At 44.0% G+C, this 25423-nt stretch overlaps 2 protein-coding genes across 2 annotated transcripts in view; one reads left to right on the top strand and one right to left on the bottom strand.

The window, feature by feature from the left end:
* ttc23 (tetratricopeptide repeat domain 23) overlaps positions 1 to 15113 on the top strand; it is a 17904-nt gene extending 2791 nt beyond the window's left edge. The window contains exons 4-10 of the mRNA XM_062547932.1: positions 454 to 568; positions 8972 to 9143; positions 10003 to 10108; positions 10602 to 10729; positions 11515 to 11664; positions 14464 to 14546; positions 14653 to 15113. Of these exons, the coding sequence (XP_062403916.1) occupies positions 454 to 568; positions 8972 to 9143; positions 10003 to 10108; positions 10602 to 10729; positions 11515 to 11664; positions 14464 to 14546; positions 14653 to 14773 (875 nt within the window). The 3' untranslated portion in view covers positions 14774 to 15113. The remainder of the gene's footprint in view (positions 1 to 453; positions 569 to 8971; positions 9144 to 10002; positions 10109 to 10601; positions 10730 to 11514; positions 11665 to 14463; positions 14547 to 14652) is intronic.
* synm (synemin, intermediate filament protein) lies at positions 15108 to 25423 on the bottom strand. The gene is made up of 4 exons (XM_062546697.1): positions 24506 to 25423; positions 22500 to 22624; positions 19754 to 19824; positions 15108 to 19579 (listed from the first exon to the last, which is right to left on the bottom strand). The coding sequence occupies exons 1-4, from the start codon at positions 25301 to 25303 to the stop codon at positions 17442 to 17444; spliced, it is 3132 nt and encodes a 1043-aa protein (XP_062402681.1). The 5' UTR covers positions 25304 to 25423; the 3' UTR covers positions 15108 to 17441.

Below are 25423 nucleotides of genomic sequence, written 5' to 3'. Positions count from 1 at the left end.
GCTTTGTGTAGTGACTAATTTTGCAGATTAGTAATGAATTGAGACATTGTTGCCTTCAAATGATATGTAAAATGTTCTTGCATGCTACAGTCGACATCAGATGAAGGAATAGATTGTGATTTTACTTACTGAAACTGAAAGTGTATGCTAATTTGTAATATAATACAGTAATTTCCCACATGTAAGCCGCAGCAGGACTGTGTTTTATGCAAGTTAAAAGAAACAAAACCATATTAACACCATATTAACTGTCCCCCTGTATTAAAAAAATCAATGTATGAGCCGCGGCTAATAGTCTGGGAAATTACGGTATATAAAAGGATAGCCATACTATTCAAGAGGAAATAGAATTGTAGTTACTAGAAAGTTACAACAGCCTCTCACAAGAATGAGATGTCTTCATGAGACCAAAATAGCAGGGATATCCCTTGACTGATTGTACCCTCATGGAAGCTGAATCCTTCTTCAATAAGGCAGAGGGGATCTTGGGAGAGCTACAGGAGCTCAGAGGAGTCAATCCAGAGGAAAGCACTAAAACTGAGTTTGACATTTCCACAAACCTATCCAGGTACAAAACAGGTTACATCTACAAATATCTGTCTCTGTGTATGTATACAGTATGAGTGTGTGTGTGTGTGTGTGTGTGTGTGTGTATGTGCCCGATCTGATTTTGCTGGGTCATGCTACATCACAAAAGGTTAATCACATTCTCATAATACGTTGAAATCAAATTGACAGAGAGCTCTTCCTGTGTTGTTTACTGGATGTCTCTCCGTGAATCACATGCTTTGCTCTATTTATTTCCCCTGGCCATGGCCACGGCCGTATCATGTTCAGGTTCTGCCCCAAATATGTTGGCACAAACTCAAGGCGTTTTTAAAATATCTCCTCACTGATTAAAACAGCCTTTGCCATTTTATTTAGCATTTACACTGCATCTTTATTAAACTCTGATGCTAAACGGAGACATGTGTTACTGGCAGCAGTCCAACATGCAGCTAATTGCTCAAAAATCCCCCCATGTCCCAAAACTTTTCCATTGTAAACAGAGGAAGCGCACTTTTTGGCCTCAAGAGGGAGCCATAGTCTCAGAAATACATTGTTTTGCCCTGTGCTGTGCAGCGGGGCACAGTCAGGCTCACAGGAGGTGGGTGTGGTGCACCATGGATGTCTTGACCCCCCCCCCCTTCATTTCTCTTTATGTTGCGTACTTCAGCACAAGAACAAAATGGCTCCTGTTAATGATCCTGACTGCTAAATGCCCCTTTACAGCATGAGGTGGTGGAGGCATTAAGCTGTTATCCTGCAGAGATGAGGGCAACCATGGCTGCCCTCTCACTGCTCCTGGGGGCAGCTCTGTGGGGGTGGGGGTGGGGGTGGGGGATGTGGGATGGGGATGTGGGTGGGGGATGAAGCCAGATGTGCGCAGCTGCAGAGGGGCCGCTGTGGGAGGGGTCTCTACTCGCCTCCCTCCCTCCCACTCGCCCGCTCGTTTGCAGAAGCTCAGTGGAGGAGAAATGCTCCAGCGACTCGATCACTCTTCGTGCAATTGCACATGAAAGCACACACACACACACACACACACATACACACATCACTTAAGAATACATACACACCCAACCCAACCCCCTTCCCTCTCTGCATTTTTCATGAGCTATTTCACCGACTTGACCTTCAGAGGAAGGCTGTAGCATCTCTGCTCACTGGAAGATTATTTAGACCATGGCACATCAAAGATACGTCTCCTTTGCAACTAACCATGGCAGGAGGAAGAGAGTTGAGATTTGCTTTTGTCCAGATTGATATCAATAATTAATGCGTTAAAATATAGTGCTGTCCATAACCACATTCCCTCATATCGTGTAAACCCATACTGCGTGACTGTCAAAGGCTTTCCCATAAACTGTGTCAACGTATGGTCAACAACTTCATTGATCTGACATGACAGAAACATGGCAGTGAGTGAATGGTCAAAAGGAAGGTTTTGATGTCTTGATGGCGCGCACACACTCCAGTCAGCATTATTTAATAGCCAGTGCTGGTGTGCTATTGATCTCTGCATGTAAGAGTAGCCCCCCTTTCACCTCCCCGAGGGACTGCCCGTCAAAACAAATAGCCCTGTGTTTAGAGTGACCACGCCGTTTAGGTGCTGCAGTTACACCACAAGCTTCCCCGCTCTGGAGCGGGATCTGCCAGATCGGCCCCGGATCAGAGCCAGATCTGGGCCACTTCAGGTCCTCTCCTGTGCCTGTGCCTGTTCAGCTGTTCCCTGCTGCTGCGGAAGAGACATCGGAGGTGATTGTGTCCTGAAGCATCTTTATAGCACTGTAGTACACCATCAGCTACATTAGGAAATACACCAGACCACTAGATTATGAGAGCATCATCATCAATATTTTTATATCCATGTTATCTACAGTGGCTATAGTAAGTATTCACACCCATGCTAAAGTTGACTAAAAAGAGGAATATAAAATAATCTTTTGAGAATTGATTGTAATGCCTTAATTCAAAAAATGAGTAAAAATCAAACCGCTAAGGACACTAATTTTCTTTGTGATTGAAGAATGTATCGTAAATAGATAAATGTTCTTCCTTAAATACAGGTTGCATAAGTATTCAACCCCTATGTTAAATTCCCATAGGAGCAGGAGGATTTTTTATATGTTTTTATTTTTAAAGGCCAGCTATTTCATGGATCCAGGATATTATGCATCCTGATAAAGTTCCCTTGGCCTTTGGAATTAAAATAGCCCCACATCATCACATACCCTTCACCATAGATAGAGATTGGCATGGTGCTTTTTCCAGTTAGCCTATTAGCCTGTTTGATTTGCATTGAGCTCAATGAGCATCAAACAGGCTAATAGGCTAACTGGAAAAAAGCACCATGCCAATCTCTAGCTATGGTGAAGGGTATGTGATGATGTGGGGCTATTTTAATTCCAAAGGCCAAGGGAACTTTATCAGGATGCATAATATCCTGGATCCATGAAATAGCTGGCCTTTAAAAATAAAAACATATAAAAAATCCTCCTGCTCCTATGGGAATTTAGCATAGGGGTTGAATACTTATGCAACCTGTATTTAAGGAAGAACATTTATCTATTTACGATACATTCTTCAATCACAAAGAAAATTAGTGTCCTTAGCGGTTTGATTTTTACTCATTTTTTGAATTAAGGCATTACAATCAATTCTCAAAAGATGATTTTATATTCCTCTTTTTAGTCAACTTTAGCATGGGTGTGAATACTTACTATACCCACTGTATATTGAGTGAATATTATTTAGAGTGCATGTTTTGTCTGTGTGCATCTGTATATCCTCTGTATGTGTGAATTCTTTGTGACACTAGTTGCTGGTATGGCTAGTGTCTCCATCTATTTCAATTTCAATTTCATTTCACTGATAGAGCACCAAAACATTAAACATGGCTTATGGTGCTTTACAGTGTACAATAGTAACAATACTTCAGTTTTTACTTCTAGTACTTCTATTTTTGTACTTCTATTATGTTACCTTGTATTACGTTACCTACGTCTATACGTAGATATTTTTCTATATTCTATTCATCATAGTGACCTACAGTGATAAATGACTTGCCTGTGAAGGGGAAATCCATTGTTGGATATTGATACATCTAGGCAGAATACCTTCGTTGTTTTCGCCACCCTGCACACAAACATAGTTTGTTTACTCGCCGTCTGAAATTGAAAAAATGTGCAGAGCTGGCGCGGGGGCGAGAGCTTGCTAAATCTCTTTTGTTGAAGGGTGGCTATGAAGTTGGCTTTGGCCGAAGCGAGTGAGCCAGTGGCTCTTGCAATCAACACAGAGCTTGACCACAGAGAATGTCCACTCGAAATCTGCCAACAAAGGAAGCGGTAGAGTGCATTTTCAGGTCCAGATGGAGCTCTTCCACGCCGGACTCCCATGTGGAAGAGCTATGCACTGAATGCAACACATAAGCAGTTATAAGGAGCAGTCATTCCATTGTGTGTGTGTGTGTGTGTGTGTGTGTGTGTGTGTGTGTGTGTGTGTGTGTGTGTGTGTGTGTGTGTGTGTGTGTGTGTGTGTGTGTGTGTGTGTGTGTGTGTGTGTGTGTGTGTGTGTGTGTGTGTGTGTGTGTGTGTGCGTGTGTGTGTGTGTGAGGGAGAGAGAGAGAGAGTGTGTGTGGATGAGGGTGTGGGGTGGATGTGGGTGCATCCATGTCAGATGTTGGGGTGTTTTGGTTGACAGGAACAAAGAGTTATGTCATCCCCCTTGAACAGCGTTCCACATTCCATCTGTATGACCGATGTGAGGAGGATCTGTACTGTATCAGTTTAAATGCATGTGTTGTGTCTTCTGTTGACATTTGTGTGTGTGTGCGTGTGTGTGTGTAATCCTGCATGCACTCAAGCCTGCATGCACTCAAGTTTTTTTGACATGTGTATGGAAAGTAATACTCTATCCAAAGTATTATGTGAAACATAATAGATAACAGTCTTGCACTGTTGCATGTGTATTTTGCAAATCTTGCATATGTGTGTCTGTGTGTGTATGTGTGTGTGTGTGTGTGTGTGTGTGTGTGTGTGTGTGTGTGTGTGTGTGTGTGTGTGCGCGCGTGTGTGTGCGCGTGTTTGTGCAAACTCAGGATGTAAGCCCACATTGTTGCCTTTCATTTTCTTGCTTTGTTTCAGTAGGCTCATATGTTCCACAGCCAGGCTGTTGTTTTTTTGGCACTCTTCTCCAAAGGGAGCGTTATGTCATCCTCCCATTCCTGAGTGACGTCACTGTACCACCTGGAGAGGACTAACAGGCAAGGAGCGATACACAGTACACATCAAAAGACAACAGACAATAGTGGCACAGTTCATCCCGTCCAGAGATCCATCAACAAAAGTCTTGACTTTTCCATGTTTAAAGGGCAAGACTGCGGTGTTTGTTTTCCCCCGTGGCTCCGTCTCTGTTTCGCCTTGTTTTGCTTGGCTACGCTGTGCTGCGCTGCGCTGCTCTGCGCTGCTCTGTGCCCCGACTGTGTTGACTTGTGTGCCTCACTGTCCGCAGCGCCGTCAGCCTCGCTCTGGTACCCATTACTAAGCAGCGGGCCTTGTGGTGCTGCTTGGCTTGGCAGGCCGTCTTTAAAATCCCTAATTAGATCACGTCTCCGGGCTCGAGACGACCAATTCGATTTGTGCATCCGATTACATTTCTCCTGCTTAAAGAGAGGGAGTGGGAGCGGGCGAGGCAGACGAGGGAGAGCTGGCCCCGGTGTGTGAAGTGTGTGTGTGTGTGTGTGTGGGGGGGGGGGGGGGGGCTGTGTTTGCAGGTCTGTGTGTTAGCATTCACGATGACTGTGCTGTGGGGTAAGTGGGGGGGGCTCAGTGAGCTGCCCTAAAAAGGATGGCGATGGAGGTGGAGGCCCCTTTTGGTTTGTGGGACATTTTGATTTGAAGGGGTGGAGTAGCTCTCTGCCTCTGTCTCGGGGATTTTCCAGCGTGCATAAAAGCTGCTTGTTGAAAACGGTCATGAATCAAAAACAGAGAGAAACACACACACACACACACACACACACACACACACACACACACACACACACACACACACACCGTTGGAGTGCTCCTGCCTCCTTAGCAAACATCTGCTTTAGAGAGCCACTCTCCCATCCATGGGACATGCAGGCCTACTGATTGCTGGCAGTAATGTCCAGGCTTTCATGTGATTAAGGTTTTCTGTTGTTCTCACTATGAAACTTTGAATGTGATTATGAGTTGTGGAGAGAAACAAAGGGAAGGCAGAAGACATTAATGAGTTGTTCTGGCCAGGACAAACTGTGGGTCACTATAAGTCCTTGACATTCAGGTTGGTAATGACTGAAGCCTGGCTGTTCCCAGACTGTAGACTCAGATTGTGTGTGTGTGTGTGTGTGTGTGTGTGTGTGTGTGTGTGTGTGTGTGTGTGTGTGTGTGTGTGTGTGTGTGTGTGTGTGTGTGTGTGTGTGTGTGTGTGTGTGTGTGTGTGTGTGTGTGTTCAGGCAGAAATTGGATTTGGAGTCCATTAGTGTTTATGAATGCTGCAGGGAGGGGCTCATTCTGTTGGCAGTGCTGTCTAATGGAGGCAGTAGGCAGGATACGCTCAGGATGGTGATGTCACGGTGTGTGTGTGTGTGTGTGTGTGTGTGTGTGTGTGGTGCACTGGGCCCACGCCGGTGAGATCTGGAGATGGAAGCAGACTGAAAAGCCTTTGTTCCCTGTTCTACTGCTTGCATTGTGTTCAAGTGTGTATGTGTGTGTGTGTGTGTTAGTGAGTGAACGACAGCGCCAAAGTGTGCGTTTGACAGAAACAGTCTCTGTGCCTCTTTTCATGTGAGAAAAAAAAAGCATTGTGAGTGTCTGCATGTGCCTTCCAAGAAACACCCAATTAGCTACAGTAACTAGTAACTTTAAATCACAATCACAATTGGCCACAACAAATCACTGCCTCATCTGCCCACCTCATCCAATCCCTGTTTTTGTTCTCACGTCTGCACTGCATGATACTGCACAGAATCAGTGCTGTCTTATGTCACCTTGTTTACTCCTGTAGCCTGTTGTGGTTGATTGGTGTATGTGTGTGTGTGTGTGTGTGTGTGTGTGTGTGTGTGTGTGTGTGTGTGTGTGTGTGTGTGTGTGTGTGTGTGTGTGTGTGTGTGTGTGTGTGTGTGTGTGTGTGTGTGTGTGTGTGTGTGTGTGTATACAAACACTGTGCTGACTTTCATCAGCAACATCTCCCAAATGAGGTGTCGGACAGCAAGCTGTCCTTTGCCGGGCACTTAGCAGTCGTCCACCCCCCCGGTCCCCCACCCTACTGGGCCTGAAGCCTTCATCTTCAGCCTAATAAAGACATGAGGAGTTGTCTGTAGTGGAGTGCTGCCTGCTGCTCGCTCCAGGGTTCTTGTGTTTAGGGCTGCACCACACGTGTTTGGCTGCAGCCGCCGGCTTGTACTCCAAACACACAGCACAGCACACCCACTGTAGTCTTCCCCAAAAAGGGTCTTTATAATGTACAGTATGTATTATAGAGTTCCAGAGGTTCTACTTTAGAAATGCAATATATTTGCCCAAGCTGACTAAACACTGGTCAGTTTTGGCTCAGCAGAGTTAAAAGAAGAACGTGGGAGATACTTTGTTATGTTGTTGTGCTGCCGATGCCCTGTAAGCCCAAGACAAATTTCTCTGCACAGAGACAATAAAGATGAATCAATCGATCAACAGACATGAAGTCTGTTGAGGTGTAATAATAAGGTCCATCGTTGTGTTTATTTGGCATATCCATCTGAAGCTAGTCCAGTCCTATCCAGGGAGAGAGGACCAGGCTCAACTGAGATGAGGAGAACAGAGAGGAAATGCCTTGGTTTATGCAGGAGTTCACTAGCAAAGCCTCTGGTTGCATCATGGCACTTCTGCCAACTCCTGTTTCTCTGTGTGCTCCCCTGAGCAAGGCCCCATGCTAAAATTGCACTCTTCTGCCAGCCTGAGCCCTGCTCTCAAGAAGCAGTCAGAGCACAGATGAAGAGTAAGAGTAGGGCAGGTCAGATACAGTAGGTACTCTCTTGTACTGTCTGTCTCCCACCTCCCTTCCTCAGAGTTAGTATGAGAGACTGTGTCTGGGTCACTGCCAACTTCAGCTCGCCTCTTAAAGGATTCAGTTTAAAGTGTTCATAAAGTAAATAGTGTCACGTGACCACACTAGTAAAATTCAGTTCAGGTGATTTTGTGTATGAATTGGGGAGGAGTTCCTTTTATTGAGTATACGTTTTGTTTTAATTGAGCTTTTTGCCAAGCCTAAACATGGTTTGAATGGTTTGTCTAATATAGAAATGAAAATATAGAAAAGAAGTTGGCAACAAGCTGGAAAGAAGTAAATGATGTGCTGCACAGACCAAAGTCCCTAACTGAGGTGTGTGTGATAATGTGGCAGTCACTGGGTACGCTGTTCATCCTTGTGGATGAACACCCTGCGCATTGTCTCCTCAAGGATGGTCAGCCCACACATTGTCCCCCTCAAAGACGAACAACCTGCACATTGTCCCCCTCAAGGATGGTCAGCCCATGCGCGACATTCCACTCTCATACTGCCAATTTAGAAATGTGGCGAAAACCCTAAATCAAACACTAGGAAAATGGGCCCAAAGCGCAAAGTAAGTCCAAATAAGGAGAGGTCACATCCAGCACGAGGGTCTCCATGAGCAGGCCTGGCCAACCATGTCAAACCAAGTCCTCCATTAAAAAGTCACTTCACCCCATAACTCCACCCACTTCACATTTTTGAAAAAGGCTTTCAAAATGGGTGAGACGTTCTGAAATTTGGAGAGGGGGTGTAGCAGTGCTGCAACCAATCAACCATGGTGATTTCGTGTCAATCTGGGAATGAGTGCTGCAGACATGGTTTATCACAGGTAGGCTAATCAGGGCAGCAGGTGTTGGGGCGTTTCATCCCTAATTTGTAACGACCCGGTGACCTAGTGTTGGACGAGAAGTACAGGACTTCGTCAGCATTCCAATAGCATTTTGGACCAACATGCCATGGCATGTTTCAACCTGTAGAATGCTCGGAGAGCAATGTCTCCAATACAAAATCAGACGAAATGTTACTTTTGTCGAGAAACACGATTTTTGTCAATATTAACCCTGGTAATAGTACAGTTCACCACTTTTTAATCAATTTTTAATCTATTTTCAATCAATCAACAGCTCAAAAAACATATTTTAGGGCGCTGTGACTCTTTAAAGCTTCTTCATGGCTTTAAATAGCTAGTCCGTAGCTACTAGTTGAAAGAAGCAAGCTGGTGCCCCCTTGTGTTTGTAAAAGTGTACTGCCTAACTGAGTACAAGGCACAGGCAGCAAGCACATCATAACAAGTGTGCGTGTGTGTCTGTGTCTCTGTGTGTGTATGTGTGTGTCTGTGTCCGTGTCTGTGTCTGTGTCTGTGTCTGTGCGTCTGTTCCAGGGTGTACCAGCGTCAGGGCCGGTCAGCGGAGGCTCTGGCCCAGTGTCAGAAGGCTCTGGAGCTGCAGGAGGAGATGGGTGAAGCGGGCAGCACCTGCTCCATCCACAGAGACATGGCCGCCATAGAGCAGGCCAGGGGAAGCCTGGACAAAGCCATCGAGCATCTCCTTCAGGCAAGAGACACAGTCGTCTTCATTCAGCACAGTTCACATCAGGTCTCCTTTATGCTCACTGAAAAGATTGTGAATGGGCACTCAGAGTTCCTAGAAATTGATTTCCTGGAAAGGGTTTCCTTCTTCTCAACCTTTTTTGATCAACCCTCTTTTGTACATTTCTTGATACCAGGTTACTCCTCAGTAATTGAGAAAAAAATCTATCAACAATGCATTAGAGAATTCTACATGTAGACCAGTAATGAAGGATCTTTGATATACTGTAGACCTCTATATATAGACCTTACTCTCAGTAAGGTTTCCGAGGTCATAATGAAGGGAGTTTGTTAACTGAAGAGAGCTTGGTTCTGAGAGGGCAGTGAAAGGAAGACTTGGAAGGATTGTGTGTGTGTGTGTGTGTGCATGTGTGTGTGTGTGTGCATGTGTATCATGAGAGAGCTTTTGAAGCTCTATAGACTCCTGAGACTGTCATTCCACAGCATACTGAATGTGTTGTCATTGCTTTCTGGATTGTTCCCCCCGTGAGATGCTGAGAGGAAACCCGTCCCCTGCCTGCAGCGTGTGTTGGGTCTGTTAGGTAACCAGCACTCCCACCCAGCGCTGAGGGGTGGGATATATGATCTGTCTCAATGTCAACGCTCTCTCCCCCCCACTCTCACTTTTTCACACTATTTTTCTTCTATTTCTTCACACTACCACCACACCCCCTCCCCATACTCCTCCCACCTCTCTTACTCTGTGTTCTTTCTCCTTCTCTCCCTCTCCCTCTGTTTTTCTATTTCTTCTCCCTTTTCTATCACCCTCTCTCTCTCTCTCTCTCCCTCTCTCTCTCCCTCTCTCTCTCTCTCTCTCTCTGCAGGCTCATGCCATTGCCCTGAGTCAGAGCCCTGAGGGGGTGGAGGGGGCCCATGTTGCCCATAGTCTGGCTCTGGCCTACTCCAGTGCAGCAGAGCCCCACCACAATGGTGACTTCTTACACTCCTGACACTTACACTGCTCAGCCTCTGTGGGGCACATGAGGGAACGTGTGTGTGTGTGTGTGTGTGTGCGCATTAGAGGGCTAAGGACGAACAGTCTCACTTTACAAACAAGAACATCAGACCTTACTACAGATCTCACAGGGTCCTGCTGCACTCTTAACAGATGGAGCATGGCTGTGTGGCCCTAGCCTTTTAAATATTACTGAGATACTAAGAAGTAAATCAGAACAAAACATGTAAAAAAACAGGCTGTGCGTGGAATGTTCTCAATCCAGTTTGATATTTGACTGTACTAAATGTGCTATAAAGTGATGATAGATAGATAGATAGATAGATAGATAGATGATAGATAGATAGATAGATAGATAGATACTTTATTGATCCCCAAGGGGAAATTCAAGATGATGATAGATTTGCAACCTTTCAAAGTTTCAACAAAGTTGTGTGTGTGTGTTGGTGTGTGTCTGTGTACACTCAGATTCTGCTGCGCGCTACTTTGAGGAGAGTCTGCGTGTGTACAGGAGTGTGGCGGGCCCAGAGGACGCCACAGTGCTGACCGTGCTGGACGACTACTGCCGCTTCCTCCTGCAAACTGGCCACCAGGAGGTTGGTGTGCTCGCTCGGTTTATTTATTATTCATTTGTGCACAGGCTAACTTTCTTTTGCCTGATGAAGATATGTCGATGGAAACGTTGCCTTTTATAGTAAACAAATGAAGTACTTTTGGAGCCATTACAATGTGTGCAGACCATCCCCTTCCCTCTTTGCACAGGGTGCCAACCCACTGCCATATTTGCCACCTGTGTTGTTGTTGAGTAATTGTACTAGTCTGGCTATTACCATACCAAGCTCAATCTTTTAACTGCACAAGAGGCGTGATCAATGGGATTTATTCAAATGACTCCGTACACTTGGATAGTCCTTCAACCAAACAGACCAACGATCCGGTGCATCTTTTGGGTAAGCTAGTAGTTTGTGATTGGAGCCAAAGGTTGTGGACAGGAAGCAGGGGTGATAGGCAAAATCCAAATTCGCCTGCAACTCTGGCAGGGTTCACCCAGCCTATAATTGTGCTACTTGAAAGCCAAATTCATGGCCCAAGTCCATAATCTTAGGTATGGCAGCCAGTCATCCTAGCAAAACTATGGCTGGCAAGTACACAAGTGTGCCCCATGTGGCTTTGGGTTGAGGTTGAGTTCATCTTCCATAGCTCTCGAGCTCTGACAGTTAAGCTTTCTGAAGTTGAAGTACAGTAAGTGCCAGCCAGTTCTGACATATTTCTATTTCTTGGTTCCGAATTTGTCTGGATAGCATAGATGTAAACAAAGGGCAACTCTGAAAAGGAAATCGGTGTGACTTTTTGGAACTCTGCTCTCCAATTGTGTGTGTAGAGGAGTGTGGCGTTGCAGCGCGAATCTCTGGCCTTGAAGAGGAGCGCCTTCGGAGACCTGAGCGCTGAGGTGGCTGAGACGCTGCAGCTGATTGGTGGAGTGGAGATGACGCAGGGACAGATGAAACGGGCCCATAAAACCATGAGCAAGGTAAACCCAGAGCCTAGACATGCACCGGGGGATTCTGGGATTGGTGTAGCCGGCCAGAATATGACATTGAAATTGAATTTGAAAAGTTAATTTTTAACACCTTTCAAATCGGGTATCACCAGTGGTACCACAGTTTGGGAATCCCTGGTCTAGAATCTAAGGTCTGTTCAGTAGCACAGATACTGTAGAAGGTGTGATGGAACATTTAGGATGAATTATCATCCCTGTTCCAACAGTGTCATTGTGCTGCTCTGAAATATTATTTTGAATTATTCACATGAATGTATAGTACCTCTTAAAGGATATTAGCATATTATAATTCTGACGAAGAACGATATGGGTACAAATAACACTTGTGTATTGTTCATAAGAAGACAATCAACACAGGCCGTTATATGTAGCCATACTAAATATAGTAATTACTTCCATAAGCAACTAAATGTGTCCTGATGAGATGGTGTATGCTGTAAGTTTCCATGTGATATCTTATGCAGTAAAATGTCACCACATTTCCCACCTTTGCCATATAACGGTATGCAATGGAAGAAAAAAAAATGTCAGGAGAAAATTAATCACAAGCAGTTTTGAATGCCTTATGGTAATGTAGCCTCAGATTACTCCTTCAGCATGTGCTCCCATGTCTACGTGGACCGGTACATGATCATTCACTCTCAGCGTCACACATGCAAGTCTCTTGCTGCTCTGCAATTTTAGAAGCTCACTGTAAAGGCCAGGAGTCAGTAGTGAGCGGCACACCCAATATTAATAAACCGGCCAGAGGTGGAATTATCTAGCTTGTGTAAAGCCGTCAGATCAAGGCCCTTGCAAATATACTGTACAGTGCGCAAAGAGGCGCTGTCATTGTAACGGAGCTGCTATTTTCACCGAGTCTCCGAGGCCCAGCGCTGTGAGAGCTACATGGCTAATCTTGGCTGAAGGCTGGAGGCAGGGGAAACACTCCCTATAGTGAAACATGTCACACAGGGTGACATTGTGCTCTCTCTGTTTTTGGACGATCGCAGACAGATGGGTCTCCGGAGGGTTTTTTTTTTTTTGACAGAGTTGGGAACTTTGCTGACTCCAATGCAGTCTGTTGCAGAGGGCACCGACCCCAATCACACCAGCATTCCACCAGGTCCTTGTAAGGAAATGCAAGTATTCTAGAATGCGTCTTGCTATGTTTGCCATGGAAGGAGCTCTTCATTGACTGAGAATGTGAAACAAGTGTTGCAAAATAGCAATGTGTGAGATACCAAAGGAATGCATTAGCCTCGGCCCTATAAAAATACAACCTTCTCCCCACCTGTTAAGGAAGACTGACCAACTCACTTTGCTTCAGTCATCAGTGCCAAACTATGTAGAGTGATAAAGTGACATTTAGAGGGTCTTTCCCACTGCGGCCTGTATTTCCGCACTGAAAAACACTCCAAAATAGCACAAGCATAGTGGGCTTCCTGGTTGCTAGTGCTAACATGCCTGTAAGTGAAGGAGCCCTGTTGCTATGTTGCTTTGTTGTTGTAACCAGGCGCAGAAGGATCCAAGAACCTCAGCATGAATCACCGGGTCCATGTTCTCTGCTTCTCTTTAGGCCACTAACCTTTCCATAGCGGCCCTGACAGATAACGCCATGATATCATGTTCTTTATGCCGTAATCATGACAACAGCTGGGCTATAGAAAGGGCAACAAACCTCCCGATTTAGAAATCTGGATCGAACCCAAGAGGTAGTTGGGATAATGAGGGTCTTGTCACTGGAAGAAAAGGCATGAAAGTGTTTGATGTCCCTGTTGCTGGGCATAATGTGTCATTTCCTACTTTAAAGGCTTCATGTTGGGGCAACTCTGTGGAAATGCACTACGGTACTATACGCTGTGGTGAGATCCCTCATATACTCTCACCAGTGCAGAGAAACACGCACGAGTGCATATGAGAGACACACTCGCATTTGACATTAACCCCCCTCTTCCTGCTGAAAACGTTCTCCCATTGGATCAATCTTAAAAGCCAGGGAGGCTGGAGAAAATGACAACCACCTTTTCCATAAAAAATGGGGGGGAAACATTTTTTTTTCTACAGTTCACATTATGGAAACAGTGAACACAGATTTTTTTCCCTGGATCTCTGAAAGGGCCCGTCAGAGTGATTCCAGTGGTTGTGGAAATATTGGGTAATCTTTGTCTCTGCTGTTACGCAATACTTGGCGGCGGCTGTAACGTTTGAGTCCCGGGAGGCCATAGTTGTATTCTGTTTCAGAGCCTGAGTAAGGCCTGCTCGAGGACATACGCTGTTGTTGTAAGTCAAATTTAGCTGTGGTCAGGCAACAACAAGAGCCTGCAGCGTAACAAAAATACACACAGCTTGATTGTTTATTGTTGTGTCATTACGAATGACAGATAGCAATGGCAGCTACACTTGGCTGGCAGCCATTGTTGTTTGGACCTCTTAAATCAAATCTGGAGGCCAGCTTGCCAATACTCTCCCCTAGAGTGATGTTGTTATCAGAATTGTGAGATTCATGAGAGAGAGAGAGAGAGAGAAGGATATCTGTGAGTATGAAGTGTTCTCTCTATCATAAGGAGGTGGTCTGGTCCTGATGATTGGTGCGTGCATCAGTGAAAGGGAAACTCCTGCTGTGTGATAGTCTTTTCAGACTGGACTATGAACTATGTAAAGTCTGCCCTTTGACCAAAAAGATTGTATGAAGTGGCTTTCAGTTGATTATTTTCCAAAAAACAACACAGTGTACTTAAGATGACTAACTGTAAACCTTAAATGGTTCTGTTTTCCTTTTGTTTTCAGTGTCTTGAGGTTCAGATTGCCCTGTTTGGACCCCGGCATAAGAAGACCAGAGCTACTCAAAGAACAGTGAATATGCTGTCTCAGTAAGCAAACAGCCTTACTTTCAGCTCACACAGTGTATGAATTGTTTGCAAGTATAACACAAAACATATTGCTCACAATCTGCTTCTTATTTGTCACATATTCCAGGGTACCAGAGATTTCTGCAGTGCACAGAAGAGAGGGCAATCTACAGACAAGGCCTCCATTTTGTGCAGTGGTGCCATCCCCCACAGCGAAAGGGATAAATACCAACATGTCAGACCCTTAGCAGTTTTGCCTGTTGGGACAATCTGGATGAATGGACCCAAGCTGTCACAGGGACAGCAATCCTTGTCCTCTGATGCCAGTAGAAATTAAGGGTGTTGGAACACAGCCAAGTAATACCTCGGACGGAGCTACACAATCTTGCCTGCCTCTTTGTTCAGACTTTCGGGAGCATTTTGTTCAACTGTTGGTTAGGCAACCGAAACAGCGCTACTATGAATTTGAGGTGGCAGCCATCTCTAATGTGTGTACAGTGAGTCTTTTTCTCATGCATGCCATTATTGATTTATTTTTTTCCCAAACAAAAGTACTCCAAAATAAAGGACACCGACTCCTGATTGCACTGAAAATTACATTTTAATAGTGTGTTTAATAGTTTCTGATTTTTTTGCAAGATGGACCAAACAACAGTATGTATCCTGCAGCATGTGGACAGAGAAGCTGCCGTAATGAGGCCAAATTCATAAGAAATCCCTTACTCAAGTCAAATCAAAACAAATCAAAGTATCTGTCTGGAAACCCAAATATCTTGCATAACATTTGTAAATCAAACAGAAGCATTGCATAATTGTCACACAGAGCATGGTTGCAAAGAATCCTTCGATATCTGATTCTCAGAATACTGAAATCAAGTGCTCAGCAAAGCTTACAGGTGCGTCAGATGGAAGTGCTTTCCCTTACAAAGTTTCTCAAAGCTAGATAAACCTCTCCAAACATTCCTACCAGTGCATAACACAAGACAAATGAAGACATATTTTGAATATCAGAAACACAGAGGTAATATCAGGCGTGTTACAAGGCCAAGAGTGAATGTTAAGCAAATTAACTGAATTTGTGAAGACATTCATTTCAATAAGCCATTCAGTAAATGTGACATTACATTGCACATTAATTAGATTTTATAGTGTCATTGTAAGTATCAGCGAGACAACATTTCATGAATTTATCGCCAAAATCTCACACTTCAATTAAGTCGTCTGATTCACATGGACATTTCACAATAAACTTTCACGACCATTATGACAGTTAGCACACCTGCCAGATGTCTCAAACTCTGCTGTGTCATTTAAGGTCTCAAGCTGACATTTCATCTGACGATGAAGGTTAACCCCAAATACTCGGAGAGCCAAAAGGCAGTTGCTGCTAGAACTGACATATTAGATATAAGCCAGTTTTGGTTACATGACATGACCAGATCAGGTTAACTTTTACAAGTCTTACTTAGTCTATGCAACACTTAAAATGCAACCCTTGTTAAAAGATTCAACAATTGAATTAATTACAATCCTGCATTTCCAATAATCTTGTGCTAATAATGAGAGTTAAAACTCAATAGTTACACAGCTGAGAGATCTAGAGACTACAGCGGCCAAAACCTCCCCCTTGAATTCTAACATGCACTCATCTCTCTCACTGTCTGGCTCTTTCTCTACACACACTAGCACTAAGCTGATACTAGGATCTAAAAATAGCAGACAGTCATTACACCTCTTTACCTCAAGTGAAGGTGTGCCACCGCAGCCAAGGCTGCTCCAGTACAATCACATACAACCAAGCAGATCATCACTTGACTAAAAACACATCCACATGCATACTCGTAACTCCCATCAGGTCTGCATGAATACCATTCCAACTTTGTTTTTATCCAAAGAATTTAATATTCTGCTACTTTCCTGTTCCATCTCCTGCTCCTTACCCCTAAATCCCTCAGCCAAACTCTCTCCTTCTGGCATCCGTGCCTGAAAGCGCATAAAAGAACATCATTTTGAAAATGTAGGATGGCTGGATTAGTGGTCGCCCATGTAATGGTATTTAAAGATTAAAGGATCTGTGTGGGAAACAGTAAAGGATAGACTGGCAAGTTTACTAGCTGCAAGACCAACCAAGACATAATGATTATAGAAATGCAATGAAAGCTAATTTGCAGTTACCATTAGTAAACTTCTGGCTTTTATGGAGCTGAATGTTAAAATCTGTTGATGGATTCCTTGCTTTCTTCCTTGTATATGTATTTTTGTGAAGCTGATTACAAACATCACTTCACCTATGCACCTATTAATGACATTCATCAGTGGCATCCGTCAGCCAAGAAAACCTACCGGTAGTAATCATTACACCATCCTTGTCTAGACACATTTCTTTGCATTATCCCTCTAGAGTCCAGAATGGTTAGTCCCACACTGTGACCATACACCTTTTGGTTAATGCTATGATAACTCAATGGTGAGGGCAACTCTGGTGGTTTCTGCTTTCTAATTTGCACATCATCCGTTTAAGACTAATGGAATGGAAAATATATTTTAAGTCAATCTATTAGATTCACGATCCTTTTGCAAAAGATCTAAGCTTAGTAGTCTAAGTTAGTATAAAAATATATATCGTAGCATCCAAGAAAACCTCAAGTTTCAAACAAAAGGTTGGCTTCATTTGCTAAGCAGTTATATTATTATAAAATAACTTGAACTACTCAATATTGCAAGATGCTCATTGTTAACATATCACCACAATTGATGGAAGTGGTGCCTTAGTTGTAAGTGATGTAGACCTAGAAGTAAACCACTGCATCTTAGCTATGGTGTGATTCATTCATTATTACAAACACTAACAATGTTTGGAGACTCTCCTCTGAAGACATCACCTCAACATGTCTGTGGCACTTGATGTTTTAAAAACTAGTCTTGCTCCGTGCTCTCCAGGAAGACAGTAGCCACTTTTTTCTCTTGCGAGACTTTGAGTTTGGGGCCATATGCTCCTGTTATCTCATGATCGCCAGCCTCCCCCCGCTGCAGGAGCCCTTGGATATCCATGCCACCAGCACCGGCTAAGCCTGAGTTGGCATCCATCTGGAAAGTGAAGGTCGTCTCATTTGGACCCAGTTTGATGTGCCTCTCTGTCTTGCTGATCCCACTCATGATGTCCTCCTCGTCTCTGGCCTCCCCACTCTCCGACTCCCAGGGCATGCCCTGTGTTGTGACTTCCTGCCTGGACACCTTCATGGTGTACCCTCCCTGTGCTCCGCCACTAAAGGCCTTCTGGAGCTCAGGGTTTGACCGCAGGGCAGCCATTATCTGCTCTTCTGACATGTCATCACCCTCGTCACCCAGAAGTCCAGAATTTTCCAGGGTTTGAGTGACATTCAGCTCAGCCACAATGGTTGTGGTTCCGTTGCCCGAACTCTGTTGCAGCTGTTTGATGTCCACAGATACGTTGTCGGCACCTTGAAGTTCAGCCTGTGTGAGGCGAGACAGCTCCTCTTTCAGAGGCCCGGACACTGTGCCTTGGAGTTTCTCTAAGGCTCCTTTCAACTGTTCCTTTGGATCCAGTGTTTCCTCCTTCAAAAACCCAAGCACTGATTCCTGCACCATGGGTGAGACGCGAACCTCCTCCTCAATGATGCACTCTGGGATGTTGTCTCTAGCATATGAGCGCATGTTCTCCTCAAATATCTCCTCTGGTTCATCTCTGAAACTGTCACTGTCTTCTGAGAAGTGCTTTTTCACAGGGAAAGCACCTTCCTGGTAGTACCTTTCATCTGACAGATCATCCACGACTCCATAATGTCCATAGGATCCAAAACCACCTTCATCCTCCGATAGGTTGTCCTCTGGTGTGGACACAAAATACTCTTGGGATTCCTGATCCTGGGTAGAGTACGGAGTCCCCATGTCTGTTGAACTTTCCTGAATTCGAACTGATCCATTCCTGTCGTATTCTGTCTCGTTCGTTGGTGCCTTCATGGCCTCTCCACTCATCTGAGGCTGCTTGCCAGCCTGGTGTACATTGTCCACCTCTTCAATTTGGTAGGACGTTGAGGAAGTTTGAAAGAATGCTGGGTTTGACACCATTTCAGCTTCCTCGTCACTCGGGGTCTCGACAGGCTCCTCAATGATCTTGATGTTTACTGTCTTGTTTTCCATGCTTTCGCCCTCCTTCAGTCCCAGGCCAAGAAGGTTCTGGATCATACTACCTGCTGAGGTTCCCTTGATGTCCTCCAAAGTCACTGTCTTCACTCCTCTGCTCAGGAGCTCCTCCAGAGCCGAGTCCTGTGACAAATCCACATCTTCCTGTACCTTAGACTCAAGAATAATCTGTGTCTTAGTTGTCCCATCATCCTCTTCAGTTTTCTCCACATGGTAAGTCATCTTCGAGTCAGGCTTAGAGAGATCCACACCCAACCCAGCTGGCTTCATGACATTCTCAATGATGTCCTCCATCAGGGCTGTATCCAATACTTTCTTCTCACTTGTTGTACTCTTGGTCTCTGTATGACCTCTTTGTCCATTCTGGTCTTTAACATCTGCCATTTTGTCTTGTCCTCTCAAATCTGTCTTGTCATCCTTGTGTTTCTGCTGGCTGTCAAAGGTTTTTGGAAAAGGCTGCTCAACTCTCACAGTTTTCTGCTCCGTGGAAAGTGAGGAAGGCATTTGATCATAGGAACCCTTCATAGATTGCTGTGACCTTTCCGTAACCTTCACACTCTTCTCTTGAACCACTTCCCTCTTTCTCTCGACAGTTGGGGCGCTGGGTTTGGAGGCACGTGTGTTGGTGGCTGTGGCTGTGGCAGCTGCCTGTGAAGCTTTGGTAAAAGCGACCATGTCCCGTCTGTCTGCTGGACTTTGATGTGCACGGGCAGAGACACTGATTGGGACGACACGTGAGGCACTTTTGGACTCGGTCTTGGACGTAGTTGCTGTTCTGACACCGGTTATGGGCTCCATATATCTCTCAAAGCCAGTTAACTGGAATGGGGACCTGATGTCAAGCCTGCCCATGGCTTTTGGAGTGTGAGGGTGAGAAGGCATCTTGATATCTGGAAAGTACAATAATAACATGCATATATATTGCCGCCTCTTTCATTTTTAAGATATTGAAGATGCATTTGTTTAGCTCCAGAGTAAACTTGATGTAAACAAGAGTCATTTATATGGACAATTACAAAGCTAAAGAAGACAAGTGGGGGATTAATCTTTAACCCAAACAATACCTATTATTCTTTCTCTTGAGTGAAGATCAGACCGCATTTGGGCATGTCTCCCTTCTCCTTCCAAGAGAGCCCTAGGAAGGGAAAAAAACATAAGGTAAACACACAGCGGTAGGCTAAATTCACTCAAAGGTCATGTGAAGTTGACTTGTGTTGTGGTTCTTTCCTAACATAAAACTGAGCTCATTTCACCTCTCTGGGGGATGCTGACCACTTTGCTCTGCCATCACAAATCCACAGATTACACTTAGCGCCAGATGACAATGAAACGACACACCGAACCCATATACCTGCTCATCAACAAAATGAACCAAAGATCAGCCGGAACACCCAATGCTAATCATAGCACAATGAAAGAAAACAGAATGAAGTCTGTTATCTGATAACCTACCTTAACAATTCACTGCTGTGTGTGTGTCTAGCGTATGGAAGAAGCAATGAAAGACAAAAAGTTGGGAGCACTTTGTTGAGCCCAGAGCCAGTGTGTCTGTCCCCTGTGAGTCTGCTGAAAGACCGAACTAAAAATAACAGCCAGAATGCACTCCTGTCTGTTTTCTTTATGGATTAGAGTGCTGTGGTCTGACATACACACACACACACACGGAAAGACTCTGGCTTCTGCAGGACGTCTCTGAAGATGACATTTAACCTTTACTAAACACCCCACAGAAGGCATTTTGCAGAAATGCTTGCTAAGGAAACAGAAAAGGAAAATAGGGTCTACACAAGGCTGAGGAATTATTTAAGACTGAAAACACTAAATTAAACATGGATGACATTACTAACGTAACACACTGAAAACTGTGTTCCATTACCGATCCACTGCCAGTGAGAACTGGGTGGGCCTTTGATTGTGAAAGAACTACACCCACCGTATCAAATGAAATGTGAGTACTGATTTGCTTTTGTTACTAAATGCACAACACAGGCACCTCTTGGTGCTGGTTCTACAAGAGTGAAGTAACTCTATCTAAAAAGTATGTTGCAAGAATGTTGCCTATTAATACACCTGAAACAGAGGTGTTTGAATTTTGTGGTTGGATGCAGTGTACACTGTCTGCAGAACACTCGTTAGGAAGCAATACAAATACATATTTGTGTGGTCCTTCTGCCAGCTACAGCTGTGATGACACCAGTTTTGGTTTTAACATCTAAAAGACATTGATTAATCCAATCTAAGTGGCATTGCTGTGTTCAAAGTAGCCTGTCCATACAGTTGTCGTGGTGTAAGATTCACCGAAGAGTTTATTTACTGAAGAAAAGGCAGAGGGGGAGCAGGTTCAGTGACCCCGTCCTCTGGGACCACCAGTTGCTCAGAGTTAAAATCACTAAAAATACATTCCATAAGCAACAGTGGGTCCTGGCAGACCTGTGGGAAAGAACTGCCTTGGCATTCACATAGCCTTCGCACATGGCATTATTTATTTTGATGAAAATACTGTAGCTCAATGCGTAATGCAACATTTAATTCAGATGATTACGGTACCACAAAGTTATATTGTTGAGTCGCAGTATGTTTCGGTGAATAAATGAATGAATGAATGAATGAATCCACTGACTCATTCATCTTCACAAGCAAAAGTGAGGTTACATTTTTTTGCAACATTATGTTACCAAGCTGAACTGAACTGTATGTTAAATTACAGTTTTGCAGCCATATCTGTAAATTATGCTTGGATATGGTATTGTTAATTACAATGTGTAATGTGCTTCCATTTTGAATTACACTTATACTGTACACTTCTGTTAATATCACAAACATCCACTATTTCAACTGAGATCTCTACATTGGAAATTCAATGAACCAGCTGACACGACGTGCATTGGACAAATAATAAATGCATCTCTGTGATTCAGCATTTCTTAAGTGCCCGTGCCGTCGCCAGCGGAGGGCCGTGAGTAGCTTTTAGCACGTCCTTGTCACTGAGGCAGAAGTGATGTGGATATAAATATTTAATCTCAGTGAGAGCATGAGGGCAAACACTCTGTTTGGTATTTCAGAACACATAGGGCGCTGGTTACCCTCACACGGCTAAAAGAGGCGGTGTGAATGTCTCTGTCTTGATTTTGGCATTTCTATTAATTGTGGAGAATGTGGACATGGAAAAGCTTACAGTACTGAAGCCCTTCTTAGCTCCAGAGGACATTCCCTATTGACTTTGAGAGGGGTATACCCACCCTCCAAAAATTCCTGATACTTTTGAACCTTTTTCCAATTAGGGTTGATCAAATATTCCATACTGACTGATCCTGAGTTTGACATGACGTACTTCAAAGGGAATCAAAGGGATTAGATGTCAGTAATAGTATGAAAACACTGTAACAGTATGATTTTTTTTAATTACTCTTTGACTGTTGCCCTATATGCTTTTATCTGCTATTACTGTTTGGTTTTGTTTATGTAAAGCACATTGAATGACCTCAGTGTATGAAATGCACTATATAAATAAACTTGACTTGACTTGAAATTGCATGTATTTCATATACTGGACTTGTACAGTATATCTACTCTCCTCCTCCTAAAGCACAGTCCTTTAACAAGAGACACTAGCTTTCTTTCTCTACTGTGACACTTATGTTGTTGAGGTTGCACTGGCCAGTTCTGGTTATTGGAGGGGGTTACAACCTCATTATTCACAATTCACTTTTGACTTCACACATTAATGTAGTGATAACTTTTCATCTTCCTTTCCCACAGAGGAAGACGTGATGACAGAATAGCACCACATAAACCTTAACTAGGCAGTACCTGTAGGCAGCTACCTCCAGACCAAGGTCCATCTTGACCCTCAGAAGATTCTGGTGGTCCTGCAACTTCCCAGACATGGCATCGGCAAGCATAACCCGCTCATGCTCCAATTCATCAATAATCACCTGGACAGAAAATAAAAGGTTAGAGCTTATGATGTCTCCCTCTTCAATGGCACAAGGTTGTTGTGAACTTTCATTTTCTGTCATGCCGTTAATATGCTAATTAGTATAATCAGTTCACAGGATAATGTCTATAACTTAGTAAGTGCAGTAGTGAGTGAAACACCACTCATTTTTAAAATATAGTTGTCAGATTAATGTGTTGCTACCAACCACAGATTTCTCTCATGTTCAGTGGATGCACAAGTTCAGTGATGATGCTCAGAGTTGTGTTATCTGCATAATGTGGTAGTAAAATCATGTGATCACGTGATCATTATTACTGTGTGTAAAATGACAGAGGTCTTGTAATGATTATTTAGTGTACGTATGCACCCAGTGGAGTAGTGCTCCTAATTTTTGTTGTATTGCAAAGTACAATGACAATAAAGGCATTCAATTCAATTCAATTCAATTCAATTCAATTCAATGAACAAAAGGGTGTGTGCCTTCACATCCATTTACCCATCTCATTTCAACACGTTTCAATATCGCTTTGGCAGAGTCTAACAAGTGTGTATTTTGGGAAGTGCTCTTCATTATGGAGCACCTGTTCGAAGATTCGAGGCGACACCCCCACCGGGGCTCTCACTGCTCACTTCACGGAAGTGAAGGGTTAACTGGGCGCGGGCCAGCTGGCGGCACCATGGGTGATCCTCACAATGCCTCAGTCGTAGATAACTGTCATTAGGACTGGCAAACTCCCTTCTTTACACACTGTCTAGCCTTGAAAATCCTCTCCTGCTGCCAACAGTAGACTTGTGTCGAGATTACTTATGTTGACGAGGTTGTGTGTGTGTGTGTGTGTGTGTGTGTGTATGTGATTTTAATATAAATGTGCATACACTGTTGTACATGTTATGACAAATGTCGTTGAATCAATAAGCACTTCCAAAGAAATAATTTGTAGCAGCTGGTCCTTGATCTTTGTATGGAACGGCTTTGCCAGAGAGATTTGTAAAAAGGCAATTAAACTGGTTTAAGCTAAATGCCCTACTGACAGACATAATACATCTAAATGTCTCTATGTCAACACAATCAGAATTCCTGTTTCACTGTAATTTTTTTACCATCACCAATAGGTGATTATATTTGCACATCAGAGCATGACGCTCGGCTGTCTCTAATCATTTTTTTTGTGGATGACCCAGTGAGGCCTGAGAGAGAGAGAGAGACCTTCCGGAAAGTAACTCTGTCTGTCTTCAGGGCCTGGACAAGAACAGGTGGAAGGGACAGAGATTAGGCTACTTTCCAGTAGCACCGACCGCAGACCCCTTCCAAGCAAGGGGCTACACAAGTGCACGTGTCTCATGTATCAAACCTCAAAGTCATCACTGAATGGATATCCATCTTACCATTTCACCATTGGCCTATTACATAACAAGCTATTTATACTGGTTCAGGCATTTTATATTAGAAATACTGCACATTAGTCCTGAGTACTAGATGTGACCACTTAATAACACATAATAGTATTTGTTCTGCTTTGTTTCTCTGTTTATGTGCTGTATAAAATCTATGTATTTCTAACAAAACAATAAAATATTATATCCTTCCATTTCCAATTACAAAATCAAACCCCTTTTAAAATTCTCTACATCTGTCGCCATGTGACGCTAATCCCGCTGCACATGAGTGATATTGTTCTGTTGGAGTGGGTGTGGCACAGCAAAGGCATCAGTGAACAGTGTTATTGACCAGAAGCAGGCGTGTATGTTGTAATGTTTAGGCTATTAGATATGCTACTTTGTTTCGTTGCAGACAATTAACAATTTTCCACATCACCAAATGTGTGCAAAAGTTTTTCATGCATTAAATCCAACAACAATCGTGTACTTGGCTCACCTGATACTGGTTGACATCCGCCCGAAATTTTTCTTGCATGTCCATCAGCTGATCCTCCAGATGTATTTGTATTTGCCCATGTTTATCAAGTTCTGCCCGTAGCTTATTCAGTTCCGACACGTACTGCATTTTTTCCCGTCCCATGTCTTCCAGTCTCTGCTGATCTGCTTTGATAGCCTGCTCCATCTCTTCCACCCTGATTCGGTACATGTCGTACGTCTCCATCCAACTTTCGGATAAAGACAGCGCGTACTGCTCAACCTCTTCCATTGAAGGCGCTGGGGGGCCATGGTATGTCTGGGTAACGACAGGTACAATTCTTGAGTGAGCTTGGCTTCGCATATGGGCGATTTCTTGACTGTGAGCATCCTCCAGAAACCTGTATTCATTCTCCAGCTCAATTAATCGTGCCTCTAGGGCGGCGTTAGTATTGTGGGCTTGATGCAGCTCCTTCTCCCAACTTTTTAGTTCCCCACCAATACCTTTGCTTACTGCCGTCTCCTCTGAGCAAAGAGCCTTAACCATGTGGAGCTCCTGGCGCAACTTTTCTCTTTCCATCTCTGCCTTGGACTTCTCGAAGGCGAGCTGTTCCACCATTCTTCTCATTTGTCGCAACTCTGCCATGTGTTGATGTTCCCATTGTGCGGGCCTGTCGTGCCTGATGCTGTTTATTTCCACGATAAGACGGGCATTTTCTTGTTCTAGTTGCTTCGCTCTTGACAGGTACTGGCTGAGCCTGCCGTTAAGCTCCTGAAGTTGGCCCTTTTCGTTGTCAAACGTCCTCCGAAAATGAAGCATTTTGTCGATTAAACACACTCTAATTTCCGAATGCAGGTCCTCTCTATTGACTAACCCTGGGCAAGTGTTCTCCGGGCGTTAGTGAGCAGTAGTGGGATGGAGGAGGGTTGCCTCTGCCTT

The sequence above is a fragment of the Sardina pilchardus genome, chromosome 10 (genome assembly GCF_963854185.1).
Source record: "Sardina pilchardus chromosome 10, fSarPil1.1, whole genome shotgun sequence".
Classification (NCBI taxonomy): domain Eukaryota; kingdom Metazoa; phylum Chordata; class Actinopteri; order Clupeiformes; family Clupeidae; genus Sardina; species Sardina pilchardus.
Note: the sequence above shows the minus strand (reverse complement) of the source record. Positions and strands in the feature narration are given on the sequence as shown.